General features: G+C 47.5%; 1 protein-coding gene across 1 annotated transcript in view; it reads right to left on the bottom strand.

The window, feature by feature from the left end:
- IRS1 (insulin receptor substrate 1) overlaps positions 1 to 13,154 on the bottom strand; it is a 61,042-nt gene extending 47,888 nt beyond the window's left edge. The window contains exon 1 of the mRNA XM_008056968.1: positions 8,605 to 13,154. Within this exon, the coding sequence (XP_008055159.1) occupies positions 8,626 to 12,360 (3,735 nt within the window). The 5' untranslated portion in view covers positions 12,361 to 13,154 and the 3' untranslated portion in view covers positions 8,605 to 8,625. The remainder of the gene's footprint in view (positions 1 to 8,604) is intronic.

Raw genomic sequence — 13,154 nt, 5'->3', positions numbered from 1 at the left:
ACAAAATCTCAAAGATTATACTTCCAGCCAGAATTAAGCATAGGAACCAAAGTTCAAAGGTTGGAGCCTTTTACTGCTAAAAATAAAAACTACCCACCCAAAGGGAAAGGGAAAAAAGTCCTCAAATAATAAAGCTAAGATAGCAAGGAAAAGCTTCATATAACACCTGGACCCCTCCTCAAGGGCTTTACTTGGGACTAAAGATCCAAAGCAAAGTATCTTTCTCTAGCTTCTTGCTAATGTTATGTTGGCAAGCTTAATACTCAAAAGTGAGCCATTCTTCCAAATGAGAGTTTATTTAGTATGTTGGTATTAATGTCAGACAGGAAGTCATAGTTAGATGATACAGAAAAAAATAAAACTTTAAGGTAGATGGGCACTTTTGTCCTTTAAGTTTATGAAAAATGCCAAATTCCCCAGATTACAAGTTCTGAATCTTAATTTTTTTTCCTAGATAAATTGTGCCATAAGAAATTTGGCAACTACTTTGGTGATCTTCCCTCAGTTCCATTTTTTTCTCCATTTCCATGTGTCTACCCTCATCCTCTTTCAAGAAAAGGTGTGCTATTTAGAACTTAATAGGTGCTCAATGGTATTTATTGAGGAAATGGAAGGAGCGAGGAAGAAGAAGAAACAATGGTTCCGGGTCTGTTTGGTTAAGGGCAGATAATGTATGTTAGACTTGGGAGACAGGTGGCCTCTAATACTGCATTAGAGGCACTAAAGATTTTCTGATCTTCTTCTTATTCCAACAACCCCTCAAACTTAAGAGTAAGTATAATTATTTTTTATGCCCACAGAGCCCACCAAATAATTATAAAATTAACAGGGATGTGATTGTTGGAGAAGATCAGATGAATGACTGTTGACTACATAATAATTGCTGAATATTCCTGTGGCCTTCAACTAACTGCTATATTTTAATAAATGTCTTTTTAAAATAATTTTGCCAGCTCATTTAGATCATAGCCTTCTTAAAAGGTAAAAAGTATAACCTTCTGTGCAAAATATAATCTGTTTGCCACATTATATACATTTGAAAAAAAAAATCATGTTTCTTTGATCGGTTCAACAAATATAACAAAACTTATCAAGATTAAGTGATACTGTTCAAGCAACATGACCTAAATATGTCAGGGAGGATCAGAGAACTCACATCAAAGTATTCTTTGGTCAACAACAAAAAGAAGGAGGGTGGAATGCATATATAATACATAAACAAAATAGAATGGTAAAAGAAAAACAATGAATGCCACACAACTCAGCTTACTCAATAAACATTGCAGGTAGAGTAATAAAATGACAAAAATCTCCTCTCCACTTTAAGGTAGCTACTACTGAAATTGTAGTCTGACCTCTGTATTCATGAATGAAAATACAAAAAAGGAGTTGAAAAAGAAAAGCGGTCTTTTTAACATAAACACATCATTTTTAACAGCTCTATTATTCAAAGATCACTAACTCATTGAATAAGCACAAATAACATTTATTCAACCAAATTTATTTTAACAAATAGATTACAGCACAGCCTGCAGCAAGAATATTATTAAAATGGAAAATGTTCCTATTACCATAGATGACAATACCTTATACTTTTCTAATCCATCTTCCCCTTTTTCTGTGAATTAAGAATGGGAGAGATACTAAGATTTCCAAAATGTAAGACAAGAACAGAAGCAAATAGATGACACTTACTAGCCTATTGTTCTAAAAAGCTGTACAAAAACTTTTAGTAACTATTTCATATTAGTTTAAAATTAGTATACTATTGTACTACACTAATATTCGAATGTAATTCTGTTAAGTTAAAATTCGATGTGATTACACCTTCTGAACATGTTTCGATAACATTTTAAAAAGTGTTTTAAAGCTTTTAAAGTCGTATAGTTATGAACTCATAAGGTAATGAAATAATAAATCAATCGCATAATTATGAATGTGGTAGGGTATCTATTATTGTAAATGCAAAAATAGTATTAGTTTGCAAGAAAGGTAAAGAATCTTTATGGTGAAACTGATTTCAAACTGAATTCCCAAGAAGCTATTTTCCGTGAATACCATTTCCAGTAACTGTAACACAAGGAAATAATTGAGGAAATGGTTTTCTTTAAAACAAAACAAAACAAAACCTTAAAATTGTAAAGTGTTCCGTTATACTAAATTACCAACCCATCAAAATAAAAGGAACCATTTATATACTATTCAGCTAGGAAATACATCTTAATGGAGGATTGGAAAAGACTAAGTCAATGGAGTCCTCATTGAGTCAACAGACTATTCAATAGATTTATGAAATCCACACACAGAGGTGGGGAAAAGGTCGGAACTTCTGAATTTATTGGCAACTCAACAACTGAGACAACATTGGATCAGTAAAGCACTGTACAACTCAACTGACTAACCAAAAATCTTAACACAAAAAAAGCCGGACATCACTAATTTTGCCGACAAGAGAAGTATTAAGTTGTTTCACACACCTAATAGAGAAAAACGAAGCTAAACAAAAAAATTGTGGAAGACTTCCTATAGTTCCCAACTGGCTTCTCAGATTTCCTTTCCATTCACTTAAGTGGATATCTCACTGGAGAATGCTGATGGAACAAATGAGAAACATTATCCATAAACAGACCACCCACAAAAAGGGATGACTTCCAAAAGAGTAAACAGAATGTCACAGACATGCATTGATGTTAAAGCTTAACCTATACTGTGGAGTGTGATATTTCTGAGTTAACCTTAGGATGCAGGAACTAGCAGGTGACTTGCATTCCCATACATATTTGACTTTGAAAAAGGGAATGGGAAAGGAGCCTGATACAGTCTAGAGATAGTTCCAAAAAGGTAAGGATTTATCTTTTGGAGAGTGGGACCCTTGTAGTACAGACTTCCCCAGTAAGTGTGCTAGGTAAGTGTTCTAGGAACCCATCAGCATCAATGGACCAGCTAGCGTTGTGAGAGGCTGTGCTCGACTTTAGTATATATATATATATATATATATATATAAATTTTTTTTTGGAGATTCTGTCAACACGTTTCCCCATTTCACCATGATGGGTGATTTACTAGCATACCTGACCACACCTCACAGATTGTTCAGTAATTTTTGACCAAAAACGACATGACCCCCCCCCATGCTCCACCCTCCCTCTTCACCAGATCTTGCCCTGTACGACGTTCCCCCGCAATAAAAGCAGTCCTCAAAGAGAAACGTTTTGCTGATGTGGAAGAGGTGAAACCAGAAAATGGCAGAAGCACTAAAAGACATCAAAATTCACAAGTTCAAAAGCTGTTTGAGCACTGGAAAAAAAAGTGTCTCAAAAGGTATATTGCAACAAATGGAGAGTACTTTGAAGGTGACTGAAGTTTAAACATGTAAGAATAAATGCACAACTTTTTATAAATAAATTCTGGGCTGTATTGGGTCCATAGACCCCCCTCCTCATAGACTGATGCAGCCAGGAAAGTTTTTCCTAAGGTCTGTTAAAATCTGAAAATGCTTCCTTCAAACAAAAAAAGGTTAAATTAGGTCTGAATAAAACAATTTTTTTTCCTTCCAGGCCCTAGTCTGGACATAAAGAATGTCTAATCCAAAGGCCAGAACTGGACAAAACAGGATATTCTAATACTTTATTATGACCCTGTCAACAGTTTCTTCAGAAAGAATCTTCATTGCAACTGACCCATTAAAGAACATCAGTCATTTTCTCCAAAACATTCCTGTGTTTAGAGCTGCGTAGGAGGTTAAAATAATTCAGAGCAAAATCCTCACGTTACTGATGAGGAAATAGGTCCAGAGAAATTAAGTGACTTGCCCAAGGTCACTCAGCTAGTGAAGGACACAGACTGTGTTAGACCCCAAGATCTCTGGCTTCCAAGAGCTGTTTTTTCCACTGTATCATTCAATATAGCACAAAGCTGTTTTCCAAGAATTTAGATAAATTTTGATAAACAAAACAAAACAAAAAAATGTGGCATTCAAGTCCCTTCCTGTAAGGCAGTACTGGAGATAGTATTTACATAAGGGACATTCAGATAAATGTCTATAACACAGAATTTTTAATTAATTTTTAAACATAAAAAGTTACCTAAATAATGACAGAAATTAAGAAGATTATTAGATGTCCAAAGTATTCTGGAATAGAAAAGTCTTGTCCCACTGCTCAGTAGCAGTATTAGGGCATTACATTTACACCTTCTTAGGTATATTTTCAACTAAACTTAATGTTTCAACAGGCCCCACAAGAAAAGGGCTGCCTTTGGGGCTTACCATTCAGTGTTGCAAGAGAGATGCTGGCTAATGACAAATGCTTGAGAGGAATAGGGAGAAGATCGTACTTCCATAACATTTCTCTTTATTTTCCTTCTTTATTTTAAAAAGGACAAATCTGAAGACATTTTCCATCCCATATAATAATGTGTCTCACATAATATTGGTTATAGGAGGATGCACAACACAAATCTAGCAAGCTTTCAAAGTCAATTTGCTCAGCCTAACATGGGCTGTCACTTGGACTGTCAATGACAGAAAAACAAATCTGGGAGAATACAGCAGCATTTCCTCCAAACCTCGGAAAGGAACACACCACCGAGCCCTTGCCATGACTCTCGAGATTCTCAGGCTTTGCAAGCTGTAGTCCACGTTTTTCATTTCACTCTTAGCTCCCCCACAGCCTCAGAAGATCAGTGTTCCTAGATCTAGCTCAGGTGCTTTGCAAATAAAGTGTACGTACACAGCCTAAGGCACTTTCAACCCACTGACCCCAAAACAACGCCAGCCACAGCTCTTGCATTTGCTTCCTCCTCCCCATCAGTAAGAGACGCGAGAGTGGCACGCCAGCCCCACCAGTCCCGCAGCCACGTGCTGCCGCTCCCTTCTGCTGGCGGATTTCGAGACAGGAAGATGTAGGAACGTGGCCTCGTAGTAAACCGTAGTAGAGACAAGGGAAACAAAATGGGGCACGTCACATGGTCACGGCCCGGATTTTTCTCAATTAAAAATAAGAGGAAGTGTGTGTTTCCGGCCCCTGCCAGTGGGCTGGGTGGACTTTTTCATTCTTAGGATTCTGGTCTAGATGCAAGAATATGGCTCTGCCAGGGGGGCGCATTGAGAAGGGGGTATTTGGCTCGGTTCGGCGGACTCCAGAGGGGAAGGGGCGGAGGGAAGTGGTTGAGAGGAGGCGGCCAGGGACGCCCGCCCCGCCCCCGCCTGAGGATCCCAGGCCCCCGCCCCCGCGCCGAGGCCCCGCCCCGCGTCTGCGGCAGCTCGGTCGTTCCACGCGCTAATTGGCTATGGAGGAGGCCAATCAGCACCCAGCCTCCCCGCCAGCCCAGGGCCAGTAGACACGCTGCGAACCCGAGGGGCGGGAGGCTCGCCCGCCACCGCCGACCACGCTGCCCCGGGAAGGGGTTCGGCAGCCGGGACCGCCTGGCTGCAGATTCCCCACCCCCAGCCAAAAGGGGGCTTGAAGGAGGGAGGGGGAAGCCAAGCGCCAAATAAAAGAGGAGGAATGCAGGAAGCGGAGGTGACCCGGAAAAGGGAAAGTGCCAGGGCCGCCAGGGTTTGCGCCAGCCAAAAAGGCCACACAGCAAGGGAAGTAGGGGGCGAGATGGAGGGAGGGGAAGGTAGTCTGGATGCTCAGAACCCTTTGAATCACAAAAGGGAAATAGAATGAAAGAGAAATGCAAGATTTTTTTTTTTAAAGGGGGAAGGTATAACAAAGAATGACAACCAAAAACTGAACCCAAACGGGATGACTCAGGTGTGTGTCTTTGCGGTAGCCTGCTGTATCTGTCCAGCTGCAGTTTCAAAGCTAAAATTTGATGCCGGTGAAAGGTAGCGAGGTTGTTATGATCGAGTCTGAGAGGCCCTTTTTAGGCTCTCAGTTTACTCTCTTGCAGAGAGTGGGGCACAAATACTGCGAAATTTTGAAAAGGAGAAAAACAAACAAACAAACAAAACGCAACGCCAGGAACACGAAATAAGAGGTGAAAAACAAAGGGAATGGAAGGGGTAGTACAGGAAAACTAGCAGGTCACAAGTAAGTTAGCGAATGCACGCAGATTGACAAGAGAAAGAAGAAACAGAAAACGCTGCTGGACTACGGTATAGGTATAGCAGAAAGGCATCCAACAAGTCCTGAACTCCTGAAAGTAATGCTTCACAAATATTCTCCTCTAATAGACAATGACAAATATTAAACAATCCGAGATGTTTAAAACAAGAGGTCAGTAGGAACAGCATACCCCTCCCTCATCGAATCTCATTCCTTTCACCATGTTTCAAGTTTTACCTGAGAAATCAGGAAAAGAGGCAAAGACAGCAATTGCTGACGAAGTGAGAAAAACGTTTTCACAAACTAACATACTCATTCAGAGCAGAAGCTGTTGGCCACTCACAGGTCTGACTTCTTTTTGTTTCAGATGATAATTGACTATCAAATAACATCTTTAAACTCAACAAGGCAAGCAAGCAGAATTGAGGATGTAAATGTGCTAGGTAGCATTTGGTGCCCCACTTAAAACACAGACACACAAACATTTACATTTTACAAATATACACTGTAGAATTTTCCTGGCATAATGCAGTCAAAGTATGGTCTGCTACTCCAGAATTATTATGCGTATGATTATATGATTATTCCAGAATATTATATTTCCCCCAAATAAGCTAAGAATAGAAGGTTGGGAGTTATTTGGTTTTGTTTATTTTTTTAATATATTGTCCACCAATGGAGAATTTTACTTCAAAGCCCTTTTTAAAAATGAAAACTCCATTTGGTCATCGATTTTTTTTTCAACATGAGCATCATTTATTCTACTCTATAAAAAGAAACCTATGCAAGTAAGAAAACAGGTGAGAAAAACTCATTGTTTCTTAGTCTCTTCTTTCATCTTCTTTAAAACCAAAACTTTAGTTCTGCTGTGTTTGTTTCCTTCAAATTCTCATTACTGTACTTTATCAATGAAGCACTTTATAATGTAAATAGTGTTACAGGGATTCCAACTCCCAAAATCATCATTTGAAATAAACAAAATGTGTATTGTTGATGTTGACATACACAATTAAATCTCTCATCTAATGAAGGATGAAAACAAATGTTGGAATAAATGCTGATTCAATAAATGCTTTTTATAACATCACCTAAAATCTTAATTTGAATGTTCAGACACTTTTATCTTGTTCTACAAAATAGAGAATGATATGGATCAAATATTGTAAACAGAGTCAAGGAGACTGTGATCACATACTAAACAAATTCCTATCAATAGGAACCCAAGGCACAAATTAACTTCTTATGAACAGACACATATTAAGAAAAAAATAACACCTTTAAAAGCTCATTCTGTGTAACATATACACAATTCACAAGATAATCAGTTTGTCAAAATAAAATGTTTCCAAATGCTGGAAACTTCTGCATTGCCAACTCATCACATTATTTGCAAACTATACTCCTTTCTTCTACCCACAATTATGACCACCAGAAAACAGGCTCAACAGAACGAAGAGCAGACTAATTTCCTATTACAAGTGTTTTTCATTTTCAATATAGCCTTAGCTAGAGAAGACCTAAAAGCTGACTTTCAATATTTATTGAGGTGTCTACTCTTGAACTTAAAGGCAAACAATAAATATCTTAAAAGTTAAAAGACTACACGGTTTAGCCCTTACATTCACTGCAAAACAAAGCAAAACCTCCATGTTCCTGACTTAATATGCCTTCTTTTCCACATAAAAATGTGTAATTTTACAGAAGAAGCACAGTAGCCCCCAAATGATATGTGTGATGTCTCAGTGCAAGAGACGCCTGTAAGGCAGACATCCTGGGATCTATAACTCTTAACTAATAATGAGCCTCAGACACATAGAGTTTCCTGCATATCCTGTATAAAAGAGGCCATGCCTGTGAGATGGGGGAAGGGGTCAGTGTGTGAATAATATTTCACAAATCCTGATATGGAACCAAAAGAAAAGGCCACTCATAATTACTTTCTTGAGAGATCACAGATAGGTACTTCTTTCTCAACATGTAGGCCTAAAAAGCTCTTATTCCCGAATCTTTTTAAGGCAGTATGAATAGAAATCAATGTTTCCCGCAGCTGTTTATGTTGCCTTGGTATTGTGAAATCACAGAACAAAAATACACAGAGCAACTCGATAAGATCACCCTTAGGAGCTCTGATAAACTATCTTAAAGGAAGGGTTTAAGCCCTTATATTAACAAATATTTTTTGTACAACTGTTCTTCCAGAGAATGACCTAAATAGTCAAAATAAAAATTCAGTGAAGAGATCAAGGTTCTTATATGGGAATTTCACAAACCCCAGAACTGGCATTCTAGGATCTAAGTTTTTAAAATACTACAGTAAGTACTACACTTGAAATTCTCAAATGAAAAGCCCTCCTGTGGCTGCTCCTACATGTTTATTTGACTGTCTGCCAGGTGTCATTGTGGGTGAGCATCTTGTGTGCCCTGAGAATGTAAGTGCACTGTCCTTGAGGAAGCAGTGGGAAAGAGTGGGAAGGGACAGAGGCGAAGAACAGAATTCAAGCACAAGGTTAAAAGCAGTTTTGTCTTCTGACTGTGTCACCACAAAACGCACCTGCTGTGATGTCCAGTTGAGCTACTGGCGGTCCTCTGGCTGCTTCTGGAAACTGATGCTGGCATAGGCGCTTAAATCCTCACTGGAGCGGCGGGTGGAGCTGCTCTCACCACTGCCCAGGGGCTGATGAGGGGGTGTAGGCGGGGAAGGCTGCGGCTGAGGGGGACGCTCCTGAGGGCGCTGTTTGAAGTCCTTGACCAAATCCAGGTCTATGTAGTTAAGACCATTCTCCAAACCCCCAGCAGCCCCACATACTTGGGTTGGCTCCTTAAGGGCTCCCCCATGCTCCCCAGGCCTCAGCCAGACGTTCTCAAAGGAAGCAGAGCTGTGGCGTTTTACATCCTCACTGCTGCTGCCGCCACCGCCACCGCCCCCTATGGCAGCCCCTGCTCCGAAGGGCACCGTGTTGCTTGCCCGAGTGGAACTAGGTGTGGAGGAGAAGGTCTCGGAGCTATGCCTCCTCCGGCACCCTTGCGGGTCTGCACGGATCACTTTGGCACTCTGGTTGCAGTTGGGACTGAGGTTCACCCGAGTGAAGGCGCTCATGCCCCCGGGTCCCTGTGGGCCCCCCAGCAGGGATGAGCGGGTAGCCAGCTCAGCTGTCCCTTGAGGCGCAGTGGAGGAAGTAGCAGCTGCGGAGGATGAGGCAGATGCAGCTGCAGTGGCCCTGGGCAGGCTCACCTCCTCTGAAGCAATGCCTGTCCGCATGTCAGCATAACTGACAGGGGCGACTGGTGACGTGTCCACGTAGCTCTGACGGGGACAACTCATCTGCATGGTCATGTAGTCACCCCGGCTGCTGGGCACCGCCCGGGTAGGCCTGCAAATGCTAGCAGCCCCAGGAGGTGCAGGACCCACTCTGCCTATCTCGACCCCGGCACTCTCCTGCCAGGTAGCCCTCCGGCCTGGCCCGAGATCCATTTTCATGTACTCCTCAGTGCCAGTCTCTTCTTCTCTGGGAGCTGGCTGGAGCTGGGATGGGCACCTGACAGAAGGTGAGCTGTGTGAAGCCACAGGGCCAGATAAGTAGGCAGGCTGATCACTCCCAAATTCAATATTCACATATTCCCCTGGGCTCTTGGGCTCTGAAGGGTGCGGCAGAGGAGGCTGAGGCGGCGGCGGCGGCTGCTGCTGCTCACGGGCCCGAGGTAAGGTGCTGGCCTTGGGATCCCCCAGGGACAGCCTTGTGGGCCGAACCAGGCGGCTGTTGGTCTGGGCAGCCGTGTCCACCTTTCGAGGCAGATGGGACTGCAGGATCTGATGGTGGGGATGTGGGAGGCCAGGCTCCGGCCTAGCACCACAGTATCCCCCACCCAGGCTGTCACTGCTGGTGGATGAGGAAGAATCTTCTGCTGTTGTAGCATAGAGAAGGCGACCAGAGCTAGCGGAAAGGCGGAGGTGCTGGTGCCGGGCACCCTCCTCCAGCTCCCCAGGGCGCTGGGTGTGCTTGAAGGACCTTGGCAATGAGTAGTAGGAGAGGACTGGCTTGTGCTGGGGGTCCTCAGGCCCATAGTAGCAGTCAGAGGGGCTGCTGGTGTTCGAGTCCCCCACTGGTGACATGTTCATGTAGTCACCTGCGCAAGGCAAGAGCTTGCCACCACTGCTCTCCACTGGGGGTTTGGGATGAGGCAGGGCATGAGAGTGGTGGACCCCTACCCCATTTGTCCACAGCTTCCCATAGCCGCTCCCCGAAGGAGCAGCACTGCTGCTGCTGCTGCTGGGTCCACCTCCAGTGTCAGGGGAGCAACTGCCACTGGGGGACATCATCATGTAGCCATTGGGGTCCACTCTCTGGGGATGGCGTCTGATGGGGTTGATGATCTGCTGTGGGGCAGACACGCTCTTGGGGCTCATGGGCATATAGTCCCCACTGCCCTTTCGGCTGCCCGGCACTGGGGCCACCCCTGGGGACATGGGCATGTAGCCATCATCAGTGTGGAGGGTGGAGCTGTCCGGACGATGGTGGCCCCCCCGACGCTCCAAGGGGTGCATTTCCAGACCCTCCTCGGGGTAGGAGTGGGTGGGCACGAAGGCAGAGTGCCGGTGGCCCGGCAGTCGGCCTCCACTGCCACCTCCTGGTGGGTAGGCAGGCATCATCTCTGTATACTCCTCAATGGAAGCCACTGAGGACTGGGATGGGGTCTTCTGGTGGGAAATGGTAGGGGATGTGCCTGCCGAGTGAGTCCTCTTTCGGAACCGATTATCCAGATCTGCAGCATTGGTTGCTTCATCCCCAGCCAAGGCTGGACTTGTGCCCAAGCCAGCTCCTAGGATGTAGCGGTGGCCATTGCCACCGCGAGACAAAATGTAGTGACCGTTGGGGGCGGTCAGGGTAGAGGCTCCCTTGCCACCCATGCAGATATAGTTGCTCAGCTCCTCTTCACCGCGGGCCGGCGGGGTGTGGCCCAGGGAGTCCGGAGTGACACTGCGGAAGGAACTTCGGAAATCGCAGGGACTGGAGCCATACTCATCCGAGGAGATGAACCCGCCATCGCTGGGGGAACCGGACACAGAAGCACTAGACCGCCGTGGGAAGAGGCAGTCCGAGGTGGAGCCGTGGCCACTGGTACTGCTGGACGACAGACTGACCGGGCTGGTGGCCGAAGGCGAGCAGCGAGAAGATGGCATGGGGATGGAGCGGCTATGGTTGAGTGGCGGGTGTAGCCGGGCACTGCCGCGATGCCGGTGGGCGTGGGTCCTATTGGTGCTGGGACTCACAGGGCTGCCGTCCACTGAGGCCGGGCGGGACATGGTGCCTTCCCCGTCGCTGGAGGCGCGGACGCGGAAGGAGCCTGGCTTCCCACCCACCATGCTGGCTGGGGAGGTGGCGGTGATGCTCTCGGTGCGTGATCGGCGGGTGAGCCCCCCCTGGGTGGGGGGGGGGTTGTTGAGATGGTGCCTGCGCAGGGGGACGCTGATAGGGTTGGAGCAGTTGGACGACGACTGGCTCTTGCTGCGAGGACGGAACTCGTCGCTCATGGCCCGCATGGCCTCCAGGATGGTCTCGTGCATGTTCTGGGCCACCACCGAGTCATCCACCTGCATCCAGAACTCGCCAGGCCCCGTCACAGCAGAACGGCCCACCTCAATGAAGAAGAAGTTCTCCGAGTGGCCGCAGCGCCTGATGTTCATCAGCTGCAGCACCACAGCCGCTGCCTCCGAGTTCAGCTTCACGAAGCTGATGGTCTTGCTGGTCAGGCAGAGGCGGTAGATGCCGATCAGGTTCTTTGTCTGACCCAGGCCCTTGGGCTTCAGGATCACCTGCCAGACCTCTTTGAACGCCGGTCCTGGAGGCACATCCCCGTAGCTCAAGTCCTCCCCAGCCTCGCCGAGGCCGGAGCTGCCGCTGCAGCTGCCCCCGCCGCCTCCCACCCCGGGTGCCGTGGCCCCGTCGTGGTGGCCCTTGGCGCGGTTGTGCAGCTGCAGGAGAGCCTGGTACCAGCTGTCTTGCTCCGCCTCGCTGTCCGCAGCGATGGCAAAGTGCTCGTCCCGAGTGTAGAGAGCCACCAGGTGCTTGTTCTTGGAGTCAGCCCGCTTGTTGATGTTGAAGCAGCTCTCGAGGGGAATCGAGCGTTTGGGGGCGCTCGACTTGTGCCGCCACTTCTTCTCGTTCTCGTAGTACTCGAGGCGCGCCGGGCCCCCAGCCTCGCTGGCCGCCCGCAGCACGAAAAAGCGCTTGTGCATGCTCTTGGGTTTGCGGAGGTAGCCCACCTTGCGCACGTCCGAGAAGCCGTCGCTCTCCGGAGGGCTCGCCATGCTGCCGCCGCCACCGCCGCCGCGCGGAGGGAGGTGCCGAGAAATAACCGGGTGGGGGGCGGAGGCTCCTCGCCGCGGCCCCGCACATGCAAACAGGGCTGGAGGCAGCAGAAATCCGACTCTGAAATCCACGCCGCTCCCCGCGCCGGGGAGGGGCAGCCCAAGAGGACGCAGCAGCTGCGCCCAAGAGAGAACCCGGCCGGAGTTTACGGGCGTTTTACGCCCCGGAGGGAGGCGGTGCGTCCGGGTTGAGTGCGGTCCCGGTCCTCCGAGAGCAGTCTCCCCTCAGCCGCCCGGGCCGAGAAGGAGCAAAGATGCATCTCTCGCCGCCCGGGCTGGAGTCCGGCGCAGGGAGGTGGCGGCGGCTGCGGCTGCGGCCGAGGGTCCCTGCGTTGCCCCTCCAGGCGCGCGCGCCTTCCCTCCTGAGTTCCCCTCTGGAAGTAGCGATTCCCGAGGCAAATTAAATATCCTTGGGCAGGGGGAGGCGGGTTGCCAAGTCCCAACGTTGCACGGGGTTCTCCCTCCTCCTCCGCCTCCTCCTCCGCCTCCTCCCACCCCCCAACCGTCCCCGCCGCCACCAGCCGCCCAAATACCAGCTCAATCTTGGAGACCGCGGCGCTGCGGCTGTTGCTGCTGCTGCCGCCGCCCGCGGACGCGTCCTCTGCAGCCCCCATTCGGGCCCATCTCGGCGGGCGGAGAAAGTGCCTTTTCCACGCGAAACGCTACTGGGCAGCCGGGGACGGGCCGGAGGGACAGGCTCATCCCTGCCCCTCGCTCCAGTTGGCAGGGGAGGA

Source organism: Carlito syrichta, unplaced genomic scaffold (genome assembly GCF_000164805.1).
Source record: "Carlito syrichta isolate Samal-C Ts95f unplaced genomic scaffold, Tarsius_syrichta-2.0.1 Scaffold302584, whole genome shotgun sequence".
Lineage (NCBI taxonomy): Eukaryota > Metazoa > Chordata > Mammalia > Primates > Tarsiidae > Carlito > Carlito syrichta.
This window is presented reverse-complemented; position numbering and strand designations above follow the sequence as displayed.